General features: G+C 44.7%; 1 protein-coding gene across 1 annotated transcript in view; it reads right to left on the reverse strand.

Annotated features, from left to right (window-relative positions):
- Nucleotides 1-4,545: 4,545 nt before the first annotated feature.
- Nucleotides 4,546-24,589, reverse strand: part of PKDCC (protein kinase domain containing, cytoplasmic) — a 43,171-nt gene continuing 23,127 nt past the window's right edge. Inside the window, exons 4-7 of the mRNA XM_083433095.1 lie at nt 22,916-22,995; nt 21,599-21,706; nt 8,677-8,850; nt 4,546-7,149 (exon numbers count right to left, since the gene is read on the reverse strand). Of these exons, the coding sequence (XP_083289221.1) occupies nt 7,064-7,149; nt 8,677-8,850; nt 21,599-21,706; nt 22,916-22,995 (448 nt within the window). The 3' untranslated portion in view covers nt 4,546-7,063. The remainder of the gene's footprint in view (nt 7,150-8,676; nt 8,851-21,598; nt 21,707-22,915; nt 22,996-24,589) is intronic.

Here is a 24,589-nt window from a genome sequence, read left to right on the forward strand (position 1 = left end):
AACATTAACCTATAGCATGTGGTTTTGTGACCACAGAAAGAGAAGCAGGATGAATGGAGTGGCTCAGGAGTGGTGATTGCAGCTGAAACAGATACCAGAGGAGAACGTTGAAACTAATGAATGCAATCCATTTGGGCGCTGCAATTTTGAATGGCGCTCCAGCCCTCTTCAGTCTTCTGTGTTAAATCAGCTGCATGAACAGAGAAAGGGGGGATGAGCACACTAGCTCCCTCCCCCTCACAGGAGTGCCTCTGTTCGTCTCCTCAAGCTGGAAGGTGACTGTCTGAAGTCTGGAATATCAGGGTTGTACATCATGCAGGACCCTCCATGGGTGCCTCAGGGTCCCCACCTCAGCTGAATGCCCTCCAGCTCATGGAAGTGTAGGGTGCAGTGCTAGCATACTTATCCTTGCTCCTTTGTATGTTGATTGAACACAGAAGATGAACCCATCAGTAGGGCTTCCCTAACTGAAGCACTACAGGCACTTTGGGGGACAAGGAGAACTGGAACTGCTACAGGTGCCACATAATATGCATTCCACACCTGTAAGAAATCAATATTTTAATGTGGTGGCACCCACACTCTGGAATTCCCGGCCTATTGACATCAGGCATGTGCCGTCACCGTACCATTTTCGGTGCTTGCTAAAAAAAATTTAAGACAAGCCTATACAGAGGTAAAAAAGTTGGCATATGTTTTAATCTGATTTTTAGCTTATTTTTCCATCTTTTATGGGATGTTTTAGATAGCTGTTTTTAACTTCTTTTACTGATAATTTCGTTGTTTTATTCTTTTTGTAATGTGCTCTGAAGGTTCAAGTGTTATACAGATTTTATGAAATAAACAAAAATAAGCAAATTTCTCCAAATGCCCCCTTCCACAACCATCTGAATATCCCAGTCTTCTAATAATGGAATTTGCAGTTAAACTCCTTCAAATCAAGAGCATGGCTGACATTTCTGAAGAACGCTGCCTCTTAGAGACAAAACTTTACCTTCCCCTCCACTCCCCCTGTCCCATTCGATAAGTTGCCCGCCAGATTGCTCATTTCATAGGTTGACAGTTCCTTTTGCTCTCTGTAAATAATATCTCTGTGTTCCGATCTCAGGAATTTTCTCTCCCCTTTATCCCGAGGATCAATTGTTTAGAGCAGAGTTGGTGTCTTCTTTCATTTTCCTACCTTGAAGCTGCAGGAAGTTGTTTAAAAGAAGCCAAGGAAATGTATAAACCAGCTAGAACTTTAAACAGATGATTTTTTCTATATATGTAAAAAAAAACCACTTTTAACCACAAATAAATCCTATACGTGTAGTGCTCTGTAGTGAGAGTATGTGACATTAACAAATGAGAGTGCTGGAGGTGAAATATTTAAACACGTTACCCAATCAGAACCCAGGGGGTGGAGTCAGAGGGACTATAAAACCAGCTCTGGGAGGGGTGAAGGGGAGAGTTCGTTGGGAGTTGGTTGGAGTGGGAGTGAATTGGGATAGAGTCTGTGGGGAGGTTGAGTTAGTCTAGCGAAATAAGCTGAGTCAGGAACAGTTAGGAGCTAGGAAGACAAGTAAAAATCTGAGGTGGTTTAGTGAGTGAGAGCAGGTAGTGGAAGTTATAGGACTGGATAGGCACCCCATCATTGTAATTGACCGATACCGTTTATGAAACCACACGCTTGTTAAACTGCAATAAATAAACAGAAGTTTAGGTTCCAATTTAACCCTGACTGGACTCAGTATTGTACCAGGTAGGGCCTGGGTGGTTGTAGCGAGAAATAAAGTCGTGGCACAGGGATCAATAGACAGTGAAACGTCCAGGGGCCCTGTGTGATCGCCACAGAGGGCACCAACTGAACCGATCCTGAAACCAAACAGAAGGGCTTGCTGCATCAGGCCAACGGCCTAGCTAGTCCAGCATCTCTCATAGCTGACCAGACACCTGTGGGGAGCCCACAAGCAGGAAGTGAGTGCAGTTACAGTCTCCCCTCATGTAGTTTCCAGTTACTGGCATTCAGGCACTGATAGCCTTATCCTCCATGTGTCTAATCATCTTTCAAAGTCATCGAAGTTGGCATCTATCACCGCCTCTTGTGGGAGGGAGTTCACACCCACGGTGTGAATAATTATTTTCTGTTCTCTGCCCTGAACCATCCAGCACTCTGTTGACTAGGGTGTCCTCGAGTTCTAGTGGAGAGGACAAAAATGACTCTCTTATCCATTTATTTTAATTAAATTTGTTATAGACACCTTTTTCACCCGAGGCAACTCAAAGCAACAGCTAAATGAACAGCAACAACCCTCTGCATAAGTACATTAAAACCAAAGGTGGAAGGGAATCTTTCACCATTCCATGAATTAGTTTTATATGCTTCTGTCACATTCTCTATTACTTGCCTTTTCTATAAACTAAAAAGACCCAAAGGCTGCAAACTTTCTCCATAAGGGATTAGCTTCTGACAATCCCTTATCCCAACACAGTACATCTCCTTTGGGCATCAGAGATATTTTGATGTCCCTAGGAACCACAGTAGGCCAGAAACGACTTGAGTCCATCCAATATGTATTTGCCACACCCACCTGATCTTCTCTATCCACAGTTCTAAGGAAATACTGATTTTTTCCCCCCGTAGGTTTCCAAGCTAAAACATGTTTCCGTAGGTTTCTAAGCTTGTGCGCAATTGTTGGCACCTGCTAGCTGACACCATGCATAACCCACCTTTCCTCCAAAGATCTCAGGGCAACATACACAGTCCCTGCCCTGATCCTCACAACAACTTTGTGTGGCAGGTTAGGCTTGAAAGTGAGCTTCATGGTTGAATTTGGATTTGAACCTGGACGCCTGCTTCTTGGGAGGAAAGCAATGACAACCTAGACAGCATCTTAAAAAGCAGAGACATCACCTTGCCAACAAAGGTCCGTATAGTAAAAGCTATGGATTTCCCAGTAGTGATGTATGGAAGTGAGAGCTGGACCATAAGAAGGCTGATCCCCGAAGAATTGATGCTTTTGAATTATGGTGCTGGAGGAGACTCTTGAGAGTCCCATGGACTGCAAGAAGATCAAACACATCCATTCTTAAGGAAATCAGCCCTGAGTGCTCACTGGAAGGACAAATTGTGAAGCTGAGGCTCCAATACTTTGGCCACCTCATGAGAACAGAAGACTCACTGGAAAAGACCCTGATGTTGGGAAAGATGGAGGGCACAAGGAGAAGGGGACGACAGAGGACGAAATGGTTGGACAGTGTTCTCAAAGCTACAAACATGAATCTGACCAAACTGCGGGTGGCAGTGGAAGACAGGAGTGCCTGGCGTGCTCTGGTCCATGGGGTCACGAAGAGTCGGACATGACTAAATGACTAAACAACAACAACAACTCCCCAATCCTGGCCCAGCTCTCTAACCACTACACTGCACCACACCATACCAAAGTTTGACTACCGTTTAATCCTGCCATCTCTTACATTATGCCACAGTGGGAAAGGGGTTTGATAGAGTGTTGCAGAGAGCCTATGGGTTATGTCCAATGCCAGGCCTACTCAGAGTAGACCCATTGGAATCCATTGATATGACTAACTTAGGTTCAGATCAGAAAAATATTTATTTCCGTCAGCCACTAGCCATAGCAATAAAACTTAAACTATACCAAAATACATTTTGGAGGTTTACGTCAATAATCAAATAATAGATCTTATTCTAATAGCTACTATTTACTGTCACCTGATTATCTTGTTCTGCTAGAAGAAAGGACACAGTAGCAATGATTGAGTGACCAGGCATGGACAATAATAGAGGGGTAAAAAAAAAAAAAACCCTCCTCAAATCTTTGTAAAGAGTGCAAGCCAGAAGCACATGAGCCACTGACTCAATATCGCCATCTCCACATGGACATAATCGTTTTTCCAGCGGAATCTTTTGAAATTGACCCTCAAGTACAGCCGAAGGCAGAAAATTCAATCTTGCGTAAGTGAAAGCGCGTCTGTATTTTGGAATTGTTAAATTTTGCAAATAGGGTGCCAGCGTGTCAAAATGACTAGAAGGAAAATAATCATACCACAAATAACTTTTGTGGTGAAAGCATTTGGTTGGCAATTTTAGTCCAAGCGCTAAGTGTGTAACTTAGGTTCATTAGTATACTTCACTGCAGAACTTCATTGGCTACAAGCCCCACTATACATTTTCAGAGTTCCCTGGACAAAGAGATCAATTCTTAAACCTTTCTGTGAATTGTAGCTCTGTTAGGGGAATAGAAGTGTCCCATTAAAGACAGCAAAGACAATTTTATTGATTTCCTGCCTGTATTCCATCATGGAACCCCAGGCAGCATGCATGTGGTTCCAGCTGGTCACCCATCCAGGCACTGACCTGGCCCAAACCTGCTTAGCTTCAGCATGAGGTAGCCTAAGGTACCTTCAGACCAAATCTACAGCTCTGGAGCAAATCAGTTATAAGGATCAAAGATCCAAAAACAAAAGAGAGCAGGGTGGGGGGAGAGGGAGACGGGGAGAAAGAGAGAGAGATTAAATCATAGCAGTGGCGAAAAAACAAGTCCATCCATTTCATTTCTTTTTATTACAAAAATAAACAATTTAAGAACCAAAGTACAAAAGATTCTGAATGTACAAACTAGAAAACAGTATGACATTTGTCACTTTTAAACATTTTCTCGCCTGCTTTCACTGAAAGCATATTTTTAGACACACTCTGCCTATAAAAAAAAATATTTTGCTATTTCTATTGCATTTATTAAGGCTCGGGTTCATTTGCCATCAAAGGTTATTTGTTCTTAAAAGACAGGAAAGCAGCACCTTCAGAATGCAAAAGATCCAGTAGCAGAAATGTACCTTTTGTTGCAACTACTGAAAAATTGTGCTTTTTGAATAGCGGCTCTGCTGATGTGTCAGGGATACACTTCTCTGTGGCAGTCCCAATGCGACGTACGGGAATCAGATGCAAAGTTTTCCTTCAGGTGTTCTTCTGAACACGTACATCTGCAGAACTTTGGTCAGCATGAGTTATCTACATGGCTTCCTAGAGGGCTAGGATAGGGAGCCTGTGGACCTCCAGCTATGATTGGTCTCCAACTCCCATCCACAGACTACCTTGGAAGCTGAACTCTCGCATCTGGAGGAGTGCAGGTTTCTCATCCCTATGATAGAGCGATCCTATCATATCCATTGGAGATACCAGCAATCCAGAACATCTTCCAGAGTCAGAGCCGGCCTGGGGGATTTTGCTGCCTATCACAGAGTACAAGGTGGCATTCTACATACAGAAGGCAAACATAGCAGGCAGCTGAATCTTACTTCAACTGGGTGATGCAGTAGTGCCTTCGCTGCACCTGAGGTAGCAGGTCTGATGAGGAACAGGCCGTGTGGTGGCAAAGTGGAATGGCTGGGGAGGCTCAGGAGGAATAGCCAGGGGCTGCAGATTCTGTGCCACCTGAGGCATCTGTCTCACTGGGCCAAACAGTAGAGCTGGCCCTGATCGAGTCCCCAAGAAAGCCCATTATTTCAGCCTGAGTATCTAAGCCTTTTAAATTCACCCAACACAAACTATCTGCGTTAGCCCAATGTAATGAAATATCACACGAACCTAGATGATACTACTCATTCGTTTTGAGATAAACAAACAAAACCAGGACAGGCTTTCAAATTAAGACAGCTGCTGATCAGCTTACCCGAAAACCAGTTCCTGGGTTTTGCCTCTTTGTACTCCACTATCCTGTTTTATTGGGATCAAGCCAAGAGTGTTGCGCAGATAAGGACAGGTTTGATTGTCAATGGCTCCCATTAAGTGATATGGGATAATGCAAGCAGGATGCATTTTGTCAAAAACTGATTTAGGCAGGGACAATATCTCCCTCCATTTATGCAGCAATAAGGGGTAGGGTTGGCTCCTAACCTCAGTGCTGTCTTACACCCTTCTACTTTATCCAAGAGCTTGGCTCCCATTCACTTGTATGGGAAAAGTAAATAGCCAGTTACTACTGGGGCACCATTTGGTGCACTGATAGAGACAGATGCAGTGTGTCCATTTGATTAATTACAGGCACACGCATTGGGTCTCTGTAGCAAGCGGCTCTCTTTTTCCTCTCTCCATCACAATGATGGGCATCTTGCTAGTTTATTTTAAACTGGAAAATGGCTATGTTTTTGACTCTGTAGATAATCTGGCTGCAACATTTAGTCAACTAACCAATTAGATTTCCGTTCTCTCTTACATAAGAGTGGAGGATTGTTTTCCCTAAAACAATGCCTGCTGCAACATGCACATGTATCATCTTTTTAAAAAGTTGTCCTCTTTTTGAACTATTGCATTTTTCCCCTCTTAGGCAAATAATGCAGATTTATATCCATTTAAGCTGACTTAACGCAAGCTTTTTGTGTGTGGGGGGGGGGGGAAATGTGTGACAACTTTAACAGATGCTATAGCATTCCATCGCACAAGGACAACCATAATTTTTGGTCTTGCATATTTGGTTCAATGAACAGAAGTACTGATTGTCTCCCAGGAGGTTTCATCATAAGCTGTGGAACTCAATGAGGCTTTTAACAACGCTGCAGTGATTGTACTTGCCTGTATAAATATCTGAACTGGAGGTTCCAAACTCCCTGTGAAAATGAACAAGAATTTCCGACCAAAGCCTACGCAAACCCTATACATAGTGAGAAAAGCACACTAAAGGTGGCTGCTCCTTTTTAGCAACCTATAGATAGCCACACAGTGTATCACATTTTGGATTTCATTCTGCTTCTTCCAAGTCACATCTTAAAAATGTCATCCTATTGCACATTCGTCCTGGTCATGTTGGTCTCTTCTTTTTAAGGTTTGATTTCATGCTCTGCAGATTAGAAGGAGTGATATAGTGCAATTCCCCCTCCATCCTCAGTTTCTTTGCGTACAACAGCAGTCTCTACATTGGCGTGCTGACCGCAGTCATATTTTACTAGCTTGCAACTAGGGCTGCAATCCTATGCATGCCGACTGGAGAGTAAGCCTTGCTGAACTTCATAGGAGATACTTCTGGGTAAATTTGCACAGAATTGGACTTGTAGGTCAGGCTAGCTTTCAGTTGATCACTTTCACGTAGGTCGTCTTCTCATGATCAGATGCAATGGAAGTGGAGCCCATCTTGAAGTAGACCAGCTGACGACCTAGGCAGAAAACAAAGAAGAACGGTGATTAAAAAAACACAAAAACACTAGAGCTTTTTCAGATTAGGAAGTGATGGGAGTCAAGGAGGCTGCAGAGAACATGTTCATCGCCCATGGCCATTTTGAAACAGTAAGATGAGCTCAAAACTCTGCACCCACTGGAATTCTGAAGTGCCCTGAGAATGAGGCAGAAAAATGGAGGCACATTTTGCAGAGGGTGAAAACTTACAAAGAACTGGATGAGAGATTTCAGAACAGCATTCCAAATAATACTAAATGTTGAAATTTCAGGTTTCATGTTCAAATGGGAATAAATATCATGCTATGCAGGTTTCCAGCACTGTGCATAATTTAGGGTGCAATCTTGAAACCCTCTTACTTAGAGATAAGCACCATCGAGTTCAATGATAGTTACTTCCAAGTAGCAATGCATACGAGCTCCCTATAAACCTCAACAGTGCAAACCTGCATGTTTTTAATTGGGTTTAACTCTTTCAAAGTTCCTCTCCTAGGCAGGAAAGAGGGTTTTTTTAATGTTAATATTAAATAAGTAAGACTACCAGAAACATGCATGACCTCTAACGTATATCCCCACAAAGATCCCAGAGTTCATTTGAGGCTTCCCTTTGAGTAAAGTAGCATTTGTTCGCATCTGCCAATGTCTAGATGGGAGGGCAGAAGGCTCTGCTTGTCAAAGGAAGATCCTGCTCACATTTCATCCAGCTGGAAGCGGTCATCCAGCGCACACACTAATCTCTATGGCACTCGTGACGACCGATAAAGGCAAGGTGCTGGAATGCATTTTGCAGGATTGCTTCTGCAGCTGCTCGGCTGTTTTCTACCTTCTGCCTAAACTTAATACAATTTCTACCCGCCTCTCAAGTGCTTCCATCAGCAACATAATGTTGTGCTCTGGACACTGCCAAGAGAGATTTTCTTATGCTCAACAGCTATATGGAACTCCTGGGAACCGAAATGTGATCGAAAGCCTGGAACATAGGTGGCCGTGCAAATGGGCCCCCAGGAAGACAGCTAGAAACATTCCATAAACTTTTGGAATGCTGAAGAGTTCAGGGAAAATAAAAAGTTACTCATTGAAACTGGCGCCCTCTAGGTCAGGGGTCCCTGTGCTGCACTGCGCTGGTTTAGCGCAGCACAGGGGGGACTCACTGAGCGGGCAGCTCAGTTCGGGGGCTTGGGGGCCAGTAAAATGGTCTTCATGGGCCAGATCCAGCCCATGGGCTGCATGTTGCCGATCCCTGCTCTAGGTGGACAAGACCCATACACCCCTTGTTTTTGCCATTTTTCTAGAGAAAATAAATGAGGGAAAGGCACTCTCCATGCAGCAGTGTTAGAGGCTGCTGTGACATCAGCAGCAAACAGACCAATCACTTTCCTCTTATTTTGCATGTTTGAGCTCTGAAAGGAGAGCAGGGCCCTGATGCCCATTTCAAGCCAATCCTATTCCTTAGTGGCCATCTTGCTAGGAGGGAATGATAGTAACTCCAGTCCGCCGGCATTTGTTACCTGTCCACGTTGTCTGATTGGTGAGCACAAAAGCTTTGCACTGGGAATGACTCTCGCAAACCTCCATGGCCTCACTAACGTCAAACACGGATAGGAGACATTCCTTGTGATGGTAGGAGGGCCAGCACCTGTAATCCTCATTGACGATAGTGGCTTCAGGCACCATTCTGTAATCTGTAGGGGAAAGAAATGCAAATATTCCACACGTGCTATTTTTAAGGAAAGTGGGTCCTCTCCAACATAGTCTTAGAAATTGTTACTGGCCCTCTTCTCCGTTTCTGAAATATATTGCTGGTGTGTGTATGTATGTGTGTGTTAATCACGCACAAAATATCTGCCAAAAGGAATATTTTGCTATGCTCGTTTTGGTGGAGAAGAAAAAAGAAAAAAGTTTGCCAAGAAACTCCATCTGCCCCTAAAATTCTGTCCCTCGTCTCCTTCCTGCGTGCTGCAAGCCTTTCATTTCGTCGTGCTCTTTATGGAGAGAATGTTCTACTGAGCAAACAACATCCACTTGAATGAACAGGCGACTCAGCCATCATTTGCTCTGAACAGGGGGCTGAATTGTCAGGGCAAGACCTGATGAGGCGTCTCGGCCCTCCTTCTGAGTCAGGAGAGCGTGGCTGTTTTTCTCTGCTTTTGTGAAGAAAAGACAGGTTTTTAATTAAGCAAACTTTTTTATTTCTTCCTAGGAGGAATACAAAAGGGCAGTTTGCTTGATGGGGCCCCCGAGATAAAGGCATGGGGCGGGCTGGGGGGGGGGAGGAATGACATGGGGTTGTTCGGGGCTTGCCCAGCACTGCGGCATTGCCTGTGGATTAGCTGCCCCAATTGGCTGCCGTTCAGTCTCCCTTCCTTCTCTGAGCGCCTTTCTCTGTCTTGTTCCCTGTTCAAGGCTCTAGGCTGTTTCCCAGCTGCCTGCAGTCTCTGGTTTATGAATGCACCAGGCAAATCAAACTAATCATTTATAAACATTTCTACTTAGCCGATGGACTCACAAATCAACCTTCCGTTTTTTTGAAAAAAAAGAAAAAACAAAACCACGCGCTTCTAATTGTACCCATTAAACAAACTGTAAGCTGAATTTCTAGTTTCACAGCCTCGTGTTTTGTTGGAGTCATTTCAGTTCAAGAAGAGGGGGTTGTTTTGTTTTTTTGCCTGCAGCTATGAAATTTCAGCCTGTTGATATTTTGGAACGGGGTTTTGTTAAGGATGCTTCCAACTCAACAGTCACAGAGTTAACTTTTGGCTGCGATTATACACGGGCTTACCTGAGAGGAGGCCTCACGTCCTGGGGACTGCACACAATCTAACAGACAACAGATTGGTTTATATAAAAATTGCTCCCCACGCCATTAAGCATGCATTCCACACACCATCTCCTTGGAAAGTATGTGAAATATTTAGTAAACACACGTTGGTTTCACACAGCCCTGGGCTTCTCCTCTGACAACGAGGAAGCAAAATGCAAAACCACATTCAGGAAGTAGACTCCTGCATTCTTGACAGAGCTTGGGTTCTGAAACAGAATTAAAATTCTGCACAGACGGATCTTACGGCCTGTATTAGGTTGCAACCCTATACCCATATATCTGAGAGTAAGCCTCAATGAAAATCAGCAGGACTTACTTCTGAGCAGACCTACTGCAGGCTGTCCATATTAAGGACAGTCACAAACTTTGCATGCCACTTGTGGGAGAGAGACATGAAGCTATGCAGGGTGCGAACAGACACCAGGTACTGCCCACTAAACTTATCATCTGAATCCTAAGGGATGGGAATTTGCTTTTGAAGCCCCCCGCCCTGGAAAAAAAATTATGGTGGAGAAAGCCAAGAGTCTCATGCTGCCAGCAACCACTTTTAAAAGCAAAATCCAGACAAAAAATGGGTACCACAGAGGTTCTCAAAATAACTTGCCTTCTTAATTCTGGACCTAAACCCTGATATTTGACACCTTTCCTGGGTGCTGACCAGAAGGATAAAATCCCAAACCTTGGGATCAACTCCCAAGACCCACAAAACCCAACTAATCCTCTGTATTAGTTGCATTGCAGGGGGTTGGACTAAATGACCCTTGGGTCCCTTCTGTATATGCCAGAAAGACGACAAGAGACCCTTACAGGGACTTAGCCAGAATGGCAAGAGCACTGAATCTGCAATTCAGAATGAGAACGATTGGTAACCTGAGACTGGGGTTAAACTAGTGCACTGACATCTCACTGTTCCTTCCCCCAAGGAGCAGGTGAGATTCCCCCAGCCTTCTGGTGCTTTTTAACCAGCTCTGGCTCAAAGCCTGAAGAGTGTAAGCTGAGCGCTGTTTTCCAGCTCATCTGACACGCAGCCCCACCTCACTCCTCACCCACTGAAGCTCCAGGTTGCAGCTCAAAGCCAAAAGGAGAAATCTGTCATGCTAAAGCAACTCCTGTTGAACCCCAAGGAGATGCCTTCATAGAATCATAGCACTGTAAGGTCAGAAGGTCAGAAGGGGCCACAAGGACATAGCTGTCAATGTTTCCCTTTTTTAAAGGGAAAGTCCCTTATTCCAAATAGGATTCCTCGCAAGAAAAGGGAAAAGAGGACAGCTATGCACAAGGATCATCTAGTTCAACCTGCTGCATCTTTTGGTCTGGCATTCTGGTGTGAGTCAGGTGGGTCACACCAGAGTACTGGACCAAAAAAGGGTCAGAAGCCAGGATTGGCTTCTGTAATTCCTGCTTAAAATGGGGCAGTTGAACGGTATGGCATTGCTGTGGGTTGGACGAGATTACCCCTTGGGGGCTGGGACGCTGTGGGTTAGCCACAGAGCCTAGGACTTGCCGATCAGAAGGTCGGTGGTTCGAATCCCCACGACGGGGTGAGCTCCCATTGCTTGGCCCCTGCTCCTGCCAACCTAGCAGTTCAAAAGCACGTCAAAGTGCAAGTAGATAAATAAGTACCGCTCTGGTGGGAAGGTAAACGGTGTTTCCACGTGCTGCTCTGGTTCGCCAGAAGCGGCTTAGTCATGCTGGCCACATGACCCGGAAGCTGTACGCCGGCTCCCTCGGCCAATAAAGCGAGATGAGCACCACAACCCCAGAGTCGGTCACGACTGGAACTAATGGTCAGGGGTCCCTTTACCTTTACCCCTTGGGGGACGTTCTGACCCTACCATTCTCTGATTCTATACAGCATCTGACCAATTCGTTATTATCAAATAAGCAACGTCTGCATAGCTTGTCCTTTTTGCTGCCATTAATTCTTGCTTTTGCCCTACTGCTCTGCCTGCTCGGAAATGTCATTACCAGAGATAGACTAACGGTCACTCTTCTCCCCCCACCCCCAGCCCCTGTGAGTTCCGTGCTCTAAATAAAGCTCTTGTAATATTACCTAACGTGTTCTGTTCCTGCGAAAAGGTTCAGGCAAATAAAGTAAATCTTTCCACTCCTGGCAGCTTGCAGAGGTATGCGGCACAGACCCATCTGTCAAATTCCTAGAGCCCGGAAGCCACAGAGGTCTCCAAAGGTCTCCGGGCTCTGGACTAATATAAATACTATGTCATAACATATTTAGTAAATGGCAACGCGGGCTGCACACAAATGTGCAGAGAGGAGGGGGACTAGCTGGGTCCCGAGATGAGTCGAGAAATAATTTCTGGTCTCGTTCTAATGAGAACCACCCAACTCATTCCCACTTCCCGAAAACTATACGTGGACTGAAAAATGCAACCACCCTTTGAAATTCACACTTCTCCTGAATTTTGCATTGCAGCTCCGCAACCGAAAAGCAAGTACAGTAATGTGTATATTAGGATTCATGTGCACGAAAATGCTATGATGTTTTTTGAAGACTTCTTTTTTTTAATAGCAGCAATGCATGTGGAAAATTACAACTGGAAAAATGAGAAATGGGGGGGGGGGGTGAGGATTGAATCTGACAGATTCATCCATCCTTACCAAGATGAGGAAGTTGCTGAACAGGAGGGGAAAGGTAGAAAGCTGCCATCTGAGAAAGAGAAAGGTTTAAGAAGCACCACAGGAGGACAACTGGAAGGGGGCCCTGTATGAGGACACAGGGCCTCTGTTTGGAGCAGTTTTTGGCAGATTCTCAAGACTGGCACGGAACTTGGAATAGCCACTGATTTTCAACAGTTGTTATTTTTCTTCCGTCTGCATGCTAGTTTAAAAGCGAGGCCAGTGGGGGAACGGAATGAGACAGTGCCCCACACAGAGCGAGATGAGTATCAGCTGACCTTGTGAACACAGAGAACATCACCCGTAAACTGGAAGAGGCAAATGCTGTCAATGTCCAAGAACTATTTGCAGCAGGAGTGAGGAAGCCCAAATGTGGCCCTCAAGATCTTTCTATCTGGCCCTCAGGACTCTCAAAGGCCATGGCCTTTCTCTGCAGGCTGCACCCCACACTGGTCCTGCTCTGCACGCTCTTTGGCTGCTTTGACCTGGCTGAAGGGTGCCTTCAACTTATGAGGTCTGTCTTTCAACTCTGATAATGCCCATTGCTAGCCTCGATGGAGGGTGGCTGGGATTTAGTTCATTGCACAAAGGTAAAAAAGTCCCATCTATTGTTCTGACACCTTTTGCCTCTGGCCAGGATGCAATATGGCTCCACGGCTGGAAGAGGTTCTCCAACCCTATAGTTACACAGGAAGTTGTCTCACACCAAACCAGACCATTGGTTCCAGGGGATGATCTGAAGTCCCATGAGGCCACCACTTTGCTGAAGCTAAACAGGGCTAGGTCTGGACTGATTCAGAACCATAGGTGCATCACCTTGGGCTCCAGGATAGAAGGAGAGCCCAGATAAATGAAAGATGTAAAATAGATCAGTATTATCTACAAGGAGTCGTGGTAGGTCTCCAAGGTTTCAGCCTCACCAGATGCCAGGGGAAATTTTGTACACAAAGCATGTGCCATCACTGAACTGTGACCCTTCCCCTTTAAATCACTGGTATTCACCAGTGATTTTTTGGACTTTTACCTGTATAGTTGTACCTTGGATCTCAAATGCCTCGGCTCCCAAACAAATCAGCTCCCGAACGATCAAAACCTGGAAGTGAGTGTTCCGGTTTTTTAATGATTTTCAGAAGTTGAATGTATTGCACGGCTTCTGGTTGACTTCAGGATGCTTCTGCAGCCAATCGGAAGCCGTGCCTTAGTTTTTGACCGGTTCTGAAAGTCGAACGGACTCCCAGAACGCATTCTGTTTGAGAACCAACTGTACCTATTCGATTCAAAATCCTAAATTTGCAGTCTGAACTGAAGAGCAATTACTAATTTTTAAAATTAGCTTTGTGAATAGCAACATCCCTAGTTGCTTAAGGCAAAAAGCAGGTACGTCCAAGGGAGTATGTAACACTCTAGTTTATTAATGAACAAGTTAAAAAGCACAGGTCTCAATAGCAATCCTTAGGGGACTTCACTTTCTATTTCCCTGTTGTGATATGACAGGAACTATCTGCACTTTCTGGTACACAACTGATGACATTTTTGTTCGAGCACTTTTTCTCAACTGGATGAATGGGTCTCTCGAGCATGGGTGCCTATTTTGAATCTTGCACTGTTTTATTCTAAATATATTTGCAGTTGTTGTTGTTTTTTTATTGCTCTGTCCATCTTTCCCTGCTCTCTGCTTCCTGTTTCTTAATCAGTTCCCAGTCCTAACAAGACCTCTCCTCTTATTCCCCGACTGCTAAGCTGACTCGCGGGACTTTCTCAAAAGCTTTTTGAAAAGCTACTTTCAAATATCGCAGAGGTGACATAAGTCTCCATCACAGTCTCATCCAACGAAATCAAGCTCGGTAGCACTGCTCTGGAACATCCTGTCCCTCACTGAAGTGGGGAACCAAAACAGCCTTAAGAATCTGTGAGGTACCTGCTCATTGTTGCTTCAGCAACTTTCTAAGGTGGGCCTGCATCGTTCCCCACTAAAATGATGTGCCAAAGCCCACCCACTGAGTTCATGGCTGAACGAAGGTCTGAAGTCAGGTTAAAGTCCAGTACTCTGTCAAATGGACCACACCGGCTGACAATTGGCAGAACACCCGGTGGAGGGAAAAGAACGCAACATTATTTGTCCTCTGTTTTGCTTTGCTTTGCCTTGCCAGAGAGGAACGGAAGAAGCGAGTGGAGAGCAGGCCAGCCAATGGAAGAAACACACACACACACACCCAAAACGCACTATGCAGGCTGGAAGACAAGGCCCAGGGGATCCATAAAGCCGTCAGCACATGCTAGAAGCCTTGACGCACAGCACAGATGGATGCAAACTATTAGACAAAGAGAAAGAGATGCTGGCTGTAATGGCTTCTTAAGAATTAGGCCCATTTGAAACAAGAGCTTTATGACGAACTCATAAATATCACTAGAAACCTATGGCAAGTGTGCCTCTCAGGCCTTGGAGGACTATACTATAGTCGCATGGGTATTTAAAGTATACAGAAAAATTGAACGGGGATCCTTTGTGGGGGGATTGTACATGCAATTAAAGGAGATAAGTAGGTTCAGACTGGACCACCAAAGGACTAAATTGGGCCGCTCTTCACAATCCACACTTCCTGCTCCGACCTGGCTGTCGCCATAGCAACAGGTGCCATGGCACATGGACTCTGGGTGGTGGAATATGTGGTCTGCCTGTCTGTGGTTTCATCTAAATCCAGCAATGTGAGTGGACATTTGGGGAGGGGGTGTGTATAAACTCTATTACAGGAGTTACAGACCTTCCAAGTGTCCCTATTTTCCCACGTACGGTCTGGGAATCAGTGTGTTTTTACATGAGTAGAATGTGTCCTTTTATTTAAAATGCATCTCTGGGTTATCTGTGGGGCATAGGAATTCGTTCTTTTTTTCTTTTTCAAAATATAGTCCAGCAGCCCACAAGGTCTGAGGGACAGTGGACGGTCCCCTGCTGAAAAAGTTTGCTGACCCCTGGTTTGCTCTCCTCCAAGGAGACCCACCTGGCTTCACCCTTGTCAGCATTCTGCCACCAGTAAAAAAATATTTTCTTTTCACAGGCCTTTGGGCAAGACCAATGATTTGGTATTGCGTTGTTAAATCTGTTTTAAATATGTTTAGTGATTTCAACATTATAATTTTACTTGGTTCTAAATTGCTTCAGGACTTTATTAGTGGGAAGCAATACATAAATTTAATAAACCTAAACCATATTTTCTTCTTCTACTACTACTACTATTATTTCACACACACACACACCCCAAAAAAACTCCTGGTAATAGGATGCCATTTGGTGACACAGGCCTTATTTCTATTCAATGTACTCAGAACTAAATTTAGGAATTCCACCACAGTCACCCCACTTAGAAAGGTTTGGTTCAAGCCAGGATTGTTTTGTCTCGCCAAAACTTGAAACCTGCTTAAATGGTGTCCATGGAATTTGAAGGCTCCTTGTAGCAACTCACATCATAAAAAGGTCAAAGTTCTGCTCAATTTCCAGACTAATGGCGTTAAAAACCTATAAATAACCTGCCTAATACTATAACAGTGGCAATAAATTCACACATTCAGCTACACACACACACACACACACACACACACGAGTGTGTGTGTGTGGCATGGCATGGGTTAAAGCTACCACTGTAATGTCACATTATAGAGATTGCAATGTACTCATCATCCTACTCCCAAACTCTTATTTCTGCTTAAAACTATTATTGTAAAGTTCACAAGACAGTCAATGAAGTGAGGGTACTCCCGCAGTGCCAAAATCTGCCCTCCAATTTCTCAACAGTTTCCATTTTCCTAGCTATCAGACCCTCCAAGTGTTCCTATTTTCCAGGGTCAGTCCTGGATTTACAGAAATTGTCCTGGATTTTGATTTGATCCCAGAATGTCCCGCTTTTCCTTAGGGTGTCCCTATTTTCATCAGAGAAATATTGGAGGGTATGGAGTTATGGGACCCCCGAGACAAGGAGACAAGTAACTATACAACCTTTAGAAGACATCTAAAGGCAGCCCTGTAAAGGGAAGTTTTTTTCAATGTTTAACATTTTATTATGTTTTTCAATATGCTTGAAGCTGCCCAGAGTGGCTGGGGCAACCCAGTCAGATGTATAAATAAATAAAAAATTATTGTTGTGTTGTTAAATAGGACTCCCTATTTCCATTGGAGAAATGTTGGAGGGTGTGAGCTAGTTCTCAGGACAAATTAAGAGTTTTGAACTTATTGGTGGGGGTGGGGATAGCAGCAGTGAGATACTTGAAGGTGCGTCTCCACCCCCATCTTTCTGCCCGGACGCTGAGGTCCAGCGCCGAGGGCCTTCTGGTGGTTCCCTCATTGCGAGAAGCAAAGCTACAGGGAACCAGGCAGAGGGCCTTCTCGGTAGTGGCACCTGCCCTGTGGAACTACCTAACATTTAGAAGACATCTGAAGGCAGTCCTGTTCAGGGAAGTTTCTAATGTATGACATTTTAATGTATTTTTAATCTTTGTTGGAAGCCGCCCAGAGTGGCTGGGGAAACCCAGCCAGATGGGCAGGGTACAAATAGAAAATTGTTGATGTTGTTGTTGCTGCTGCTGCTGTTATATTTTTCTTCTTCCCCCATTGGTTCCAGCCACATCCTCCACTGTCATGTGGCCTCCAACAGATTAGTCTCAAGAGACTGAGGCCCCCCAGTAGAAAAAACAGTCCGTCCCCCCACACACCTGGAGGCAGAGACACCTTTCTCATCATCTGCTTTTAACTGGTATTGCTGGGGGCTGGACTTAGTGCCTTTTGCAAGCCCATCACGGTGGAACAGTCTCTCTCCCTTCTTACTAGTAAACCAAAAGCCACCTTGGCTCTCTGCGCTCAGACAGGCACGCCAGCCTCTCCCCAGACTCAGTCGCAAGCATACGCTCTGGGACGGCAATTTAATATAAATTAGGGAAAACAGGTTGCGGTTTCGTCCTTTTAGCCTGCTCGAGTCACCCTCCACCTGAATTTAATCAGTCCTAATGGCCATTTATTTCAGCCGCAGCAGCCCAATTGGGTGTGTGTGCGTCTATGTGTGTTTTACTACCAACTGTAGCTACCAGTTGGAAAGCTGCCCAGTCTCCTTTTCTATTTATCACCTGCCAATATGCCCTGGTCCAGGGACACAGCTGCAGCAACGGGGAGCCTTGACAAAGAAATCGCTTTACTCTCCCTGCCGCCACCCATCTGTTGTAATGGCAAATTAAATACCAAAGGCAGGGTCCAAAATGAGAAGTGGAAGTGATTAGAACTTATTTGCAAAATGGCACAGCATTATAGCTAGGGGAGCCGCTGAGGCGGTGCCAAAATGGAGGGCAAGGATTTGCATAAAAGTTACATATGCTAACCGATAGGCCTAAATACAAATTCATAAATCATGTAACTAGAAATACAATGCATCTCAGCATAATGGAAAGGATTGTGACCAGGTGGCCTGCTCAGTTTGCTGGCATGGCATGGATGGGCAACTTCAAGGTCCTCCCAGCTCTCCTTTCTTACGATTTCCATCTTCAAGGTGGACTTGCACCAAACAGCCCTTCAAACAGTGGCTGCCTCAAAACAGAGGACTGCCCTCTTTCTGTGAACCAGGACATGCAGCCATCCTATTTACAGCTCCTAGCTTCCTCTGGAGCAGCAGTTCTCAACCTGTGGGTCCCCAGATGTTGTTGGATTACAACTCCCATCATCCCTAGCTAGCAAAGCCAGAGCTCAGGGATGATGGGAGTTGTAGTCCAGCAACATCTGGGGACCCACAGGTTGAGAACCGCTGCTCTGGAGTAAAGAGTGAAAAGACATTAAAAACAGCATCTGTAGCAGTGAGAGCGTTACAGAGGGAAGAGGTAATCGACGAAAACCTCTCTCCTCCTTTTCCATTACAGGATGCCACTATGACAGTCATTTTCAACCAGTGTCCTGTGGCACCCTGGGGTGCCTTGAATGCTGGTCAGGGGTGCTGCAGGAAACACTGGCCTCTGTGCCTCTTTCCCCTTCCCTTCGTCCTCTGATGTCCTCTTGTATTTCTGCCTGCCAAAGGCTTGCACAGCTGTTTATTGCAGCAGCCCTGGCTATAAGGAAAGCACCTCTCTTGGGCAGGGGCAGCTTAGAGATCAGGGATGGCAGCAGCAGATGACCAGAGGACTCCCAAGGAGAAAGAAGAGAAGAGGAGGCTGAGAGAACGGTCCCCAAGGGAGGGTGTTCGAAAAGGGGTGAGGAGCTGCCAGCTCTGCAGGCAAGGGGTGACACAACTGGGCTCCTGAGCCCCACAGGGGTGCCACAGAAAGAATGCAGTTGATCAAGGGAGATGTGGACTCAAAAAGATTAAGAACCTCTGCTCTCTGAGATCCAAAGAACATGAGCCTGCTGGATAGTCCCTCATCCTGTTCTCACAGTGACCGCCCAGTTGGCAATGAGAATCCTGCAAGCAGGACCAGGATGCAACGTCAGTCACAAACAGAAAAGTTTCCCCCATGCTTGGAAGTACGTCTTCAGATACTGCCCAATAATATCAGGGAGATGAATTTTCCAAATGGAAGCAGTATTGGCATAGCCATTTTCTAGATAAATATACATAAAAGCTACTCAGAAGCCTTTTTACTCCTGTTGATACTGTCAAGAGATAATATGGGAATAAGCAAATTAAAGAACTGGAACCCTTGTTTCTAAAATTTGGAATATTTGTTTCTAGTTGTTGTGCCACCTATAAATATATTCAAAAGCAGGTGGTTTATATTTTGATCCATTAGCCCTCCCTGTTTACAGTCTTTTTTGTTTTGTTTCAGGGTTTATTGCAACCTGTATTTAAAAAACACCTGTAGAAGTATTCTTGAATTCAGCATCATTTTAAATACTCCAGCATCCAGATAACAAACTTCAATAATGGGGTGATTTACGATTAGGGAAAACACACATGACTATTAAAGTCTCCCCCCCCCCCCCCGGCAACACACACACACACACACATGCTTAGTTTCTGTATCACTAAAGCGAAGTCCAAAGTAGAATATAATTTACGGCACTATAAAAAGTTTTACAACCAAAGCACAGTGAAAGCTTAAGACCCAAGTCCTTCTGTAACATGACCAAGATTTATCTTGTTAACGTTTATTTATGGGAAAGCTCAGATTGACAAGAACTTCCATGAAGTTGCTTTTCCACTGACACTTTCCCTTACTAACTGGGCATGGGAAAAGGCTTTGGGAAACAGTTCAGGCTCAATCGCGAGGCTATTCTAAACATTTTTACCTATACATTGATAAAGAACCTTCAGTCCAGCAGCAGCAGAGGGCATTCGAGCGTTGAACAGGAAAGGCAGATTTGCTGCTGCCACTGAAATAGATGGAATAGCCTGCATGATACCACGCAGGATTCTGGACCAGGGATGAAATGTGCAGATAATTAAAAACTATTGTGATTTAAAGCCCAGCCTCTTCTGGCAGTTTAGGGAGAACTATCGTAATGGTTTCTAAACAAATTGGATCTCAGCCAATGCCAAAACAGAGGTAGTTGGATGCTAAGAAGTTGCTGTTACATGAGTTTCCGAGGAATAAAAACTAAGTCTGAATAGATGTTACTCCAGCTGAATGTCAGCGTAGCTTTGCTCCATCTTAGCAGGCCAACGCACCGTTTCTCTTAGGGTGAACCTTGTTCTATTCTACTGATGCTGTTAAAACTGGATTCAGCAGACACCCCAGAATAATTCCCAGCATCCTGGCACTCTCCCAACAAAGGATGGATTGTGCAGCTGAAATGCAATTGGGCTGTGTTGACACTGTCACTCAGCAAAGTGCGTGATGGAAAACAGCAAAATATGAAAAGTTAAAGGAGCACCTGTACCAACCTTTCCTGCCAGTTTCTTACTAAGATGTTGACCCTGGAGCTGTCCACACTGGCATGCCTCATCTCCTCCATAAGTAATTATGGAACCAAATGGAAACCCAGTCAAGAGCTCTGGACTTTTGCTTTTAGCCTAAGGGGTGGTTTCAACCCAACAAAGAGGAATGGAACTACTCCCACAACAGTCCCCTCACAAAAATTTCTACTTTGCTCATCCCTCTTGTCTTTAGCCATACACAAAACCTACCCATAGGGTGGTTGGGAGGTCATCTGACTACCTGGATGCTACTTGATAATACTTCTATAGTTCTGCTACCCATATGATAGCACCATACAGCCAAGAGACCTCAAGCCGGGATAAAAAGACACAGACAGATTGATGCTCAGTGACCATTAGGAGTCTGAGACCCCAAATCCAATGACACCTTTACCAACCCCACCCCTGAGCTGTCAGTGAGCTACCAGAAGGGTGTGCTGGAAGAAGCAAAGATCACCAGCGTTGAAGCAATGATTCTTCAACATCAACTTCGTTGGAATGGTCATGTTGTTTGGATGCCTGATTATTGTCTTCCAGAGCAACTACTCTGTTCCGAACTTAAAAATGGAAAGTGTAATGCTGGTGGTCAACAAAAGAGGTTTAAAGACCGTCTCAAGGCGAATCTAAAAAAATGTGGTATAAACACAGACAACTGGGAAACACTGGCCTGCGAGCGCTCCAGTTGGAGAACAGCCTTTACCAAAGGTGTCATGGACTTTGAAGACATTCACACTCAGGACGAAAGTGAGAAATGAGCGAGGCGGAAGGCATGCTTGGCAAGCCCTCACCGTGATCAACTCCTGCCTGGAAACCTATGTCCCCACTGTGGAAGGACGTGTGGATCCAGAACTGGTCTCCACAGTCACTTATGAACTCACTGTTAAGACTGTGTTCATGGAAGACAATCTTACTCGGCTACGAGTGATTGCCGAAGAAGAAGACCAAAAGGTGGCCCTGCTTTGAATTCTCACCCTCCATCAAGACCCATGTGGGACTGCAACAAAACAACCAGGCCCCTAGCCAGAAAGGCAGCATGCAGCCATCCTGAGTCAAGACTAATTTGCTGCCTCGCAGGGAGTGATACTTTACCTGACTGGGGTGTCCGTGTAGAATTCTGGAGGTACATGCCACTCTTGTATAAATGCAAAACTCTTTCAAGCTGAGCAGCCGTTTCGTCTATTCCCCACTGAAGTTCTCCTATAACAAGGGAAACATCTTAGGGACAGCAAGAAACCTGGTGTACAGCAACAGCCAGGGGAGCTTTAGACAGGCGAGGTGTAGCTTCATTGTGGAGGCTAATAGGGGGCAAAATGACAGAAGTTGGGGCAATAGATGGAACAGCAAGGGAGAACAAACGAAACTATTATTAATCACACTTCTGTCTTTCTCTAAGGAGCAGCAAATGGGGGGCCCTGGCAGACTCTTCCTATGTTCTTAACGTTCACATTCCCCCCACTGCATTCCAGTTGCTGGGGGATGATAGACCTCTCTACAGTCATACCTTGGGTTACAGCCACTTCAGGTTGCACCCGCCGAAACCCGGAAGTACCAGAACGGGTTACTTCCGGGTTTCAGCGGTCGTGCATGCGCAGAAGTGCTAAATCGTGCTTTGCGCATGCACACAAGTGCCAAATCGCAACCCACGCATGCACAGACGTGCCGCTGAGGGTTGCAAACGCTGCGGGTTGCGAGCATGCATCCCGCACGGATCACGTTCGCAACTCAAGCGTCCACTGTACAGTGGTACCTCTGGTTACGAACTTAATTCATTCTGGAGGTCTGTTCTTAACCTGAAGTACCACTTTAGCTAATGGGGCCTCCCGCCGCCCGATTTCTGTTCTCATTCTGAGGTAAAGTTCTTAGCCCGAGGTACTACTTCCAGGTTAGCGGAGTCTGTAACCCAAAGTGTTTGTAACCTGAGGTGTTTGTAACCCGAGGTACCACTGTATTGCCTTCAAATCCTGCATCCGGACTTCTTGAACACAGGAACAGCCCTGATGGAGCAGGCCAGTGGCCAACCAGATGCCCATGGCCACAAAGCAGGATCTAAGCGCCACAGTGCTCTCCCCATCCTGTCATTTCCAGCAACTGGTATTCAGAAGCATTAATGCCTCCGACCAAGGAGAGCACAGCCATCATGATAGCCTTATCCTCCACAAAGGCGTCTAATCCTCTTTTAAAGTCATCCAGGTTTGCAGCCATCACTGTGCTTCCTGTAGGAGCAAGATCCATCTTCTCTGTCTCTTCTCTGTCCTGGATCTTCCAGCGCTCAGCTTCATAGGATGCCCATGAATTCTAATGTACTGATGGAGGAAGAGCATTGGATTGGCCACAGTGGGATGCAGGATGCCGGACAGAAGGGAAGCTTTCAGTCTAATCCCATGGAGATCATGACACGTTTCTTACCTGTAGCATTGACAATCGCATCGAGCAACGGCCTCAGGGATGAAGGGGCACTGTGCGGCAGAAGATAAGTAAAGAAAAACCTACAAAGAAGTGAAAGTTGTTAGTTTTGCGAGTTTAGTAACCGCAGAACATCATAAATGAATAATAAAATTCCAGTAATTTACAAGTCTCTGAGCTATGCAGGAAATAGAATCATATTCTATAATTAAATATAGAGCTGCGGCTATATTCACACAGCTGCTGGGTGAAGCATAGACAGAGATGCTTTGGACAAGGCCACCTTGTAACTAACTACCTGTAAATACTTTATTAATGTAGAGATTTGAAGTAAAAACACACACACACACACCATGAAGTTGATCTATTTGTAAAGCTGTCTGCCTCTGCTTGGACAAGGCTTTTTATTTATTTAAGGACTGTAAATTCAAAACGTCTTTCACGTGTCCAATCCCAAAAAGCAACCAGCCAGATTGACATCAAACCACTAATATTTTTCAGTGCTTCCCGGCAAGAGTATGGCACATATGACACAATTTATGTAAGACGCAGAATTCAGTCGACAGAATTTGGTTTATAATTTCAATTCACATTGTTAGAATTTGAGTTACAATGCCTCAGAATAGGTTTTCTTCCCCTTTCTCTTTTTTAATTGAGCCTTTTTTCATTAGTGGCTCTGCATAATTTGCTACACAAAGGCTCCAAAGTCAGGCAATAACTTTATTTGGACCAATCAAAATGTCACTAAGTAGCAATTAAACTTTTCTGAGTTGTCCAGAACTTTTCTGGAGGCTTGATGTTAATCAAACTTGTGGGTTGAATAGGAAAAGTTGAGCAAGACTTGTAAGCTGGAGCTTATAATAGTCTCAAGATGGGGTGCAGATAATGTTAAGCAGAATCAACTAGACTCCAAAAGAAGAATGGATACAAAAACTTTTGGAATATGCAGAAATGACAAAACTTACCAGAAAACTAAGAAATCAAAATAACAAACATTTTATAAAAGAATGGAAATGGTTTATGGAATATTTACAAACAAATTGTAAACAGATGAAAACATTGGCAGGATTATTGTAATAACCTGCAGTTTCATAATATATATTTAAAGTAGATGAATAAATGAACAAATTAAGTTAATTCAGATATACAGAAACTATTAATAATAAATTTAAGGAACCACAGAAAGAGCGGGAAGGAAGTCAAGTTTTGAAATGTTAAAATGACGGTAAAATTATTGAAATGTATAAACCTGAAAATTATAAATAAATAAAATGATTAGACTTCAGGTTCCCATCTCTACTATGTGTTCAAAGCAGTGTTCTACAGCTTTAAAGAACCATGGCTTCCCCCAAAGAATCCTGGGAACCGTAGTCTGTTAAGAGTTCTGAGAATTGTTAGGAGACCCCTATTCGCCGCTCAGAGCTACAATTCCCAGACTTGCCTGGGGAAAGTAATTGTTAAACTACCTTCCACTCTTGGTTGGGGTGAGTGGCAGCGACTCATGAGGCAGCAACTCCACTGCTCTGTTCCAGCTTCTCAGCCAGAAATAGGATTACTCTGTGGGAAGGGCCCTGCTGGATTAGACTAAAGACCCCTCTGATCTGGCATCGTGTTCTTACAGTGACCAACCTTATGGGATGGCCACCAGGAGAACATGAGTGCAACAACACTCTCCCC

This window comes from Podarcis tiliguerta, assembly GCF_965153285.1.
Source record: "Podarcis tiliguerta genome assembly, chromosome: 3".
In the NCBI taxonomy this organism is placed as follows: domain Eukaryota; kingdom Metazoa; phylum Chordata; class Lepidosauria; order Squamata; family Lacertidae; genus Podarcis; species Podarcis tiliguerta.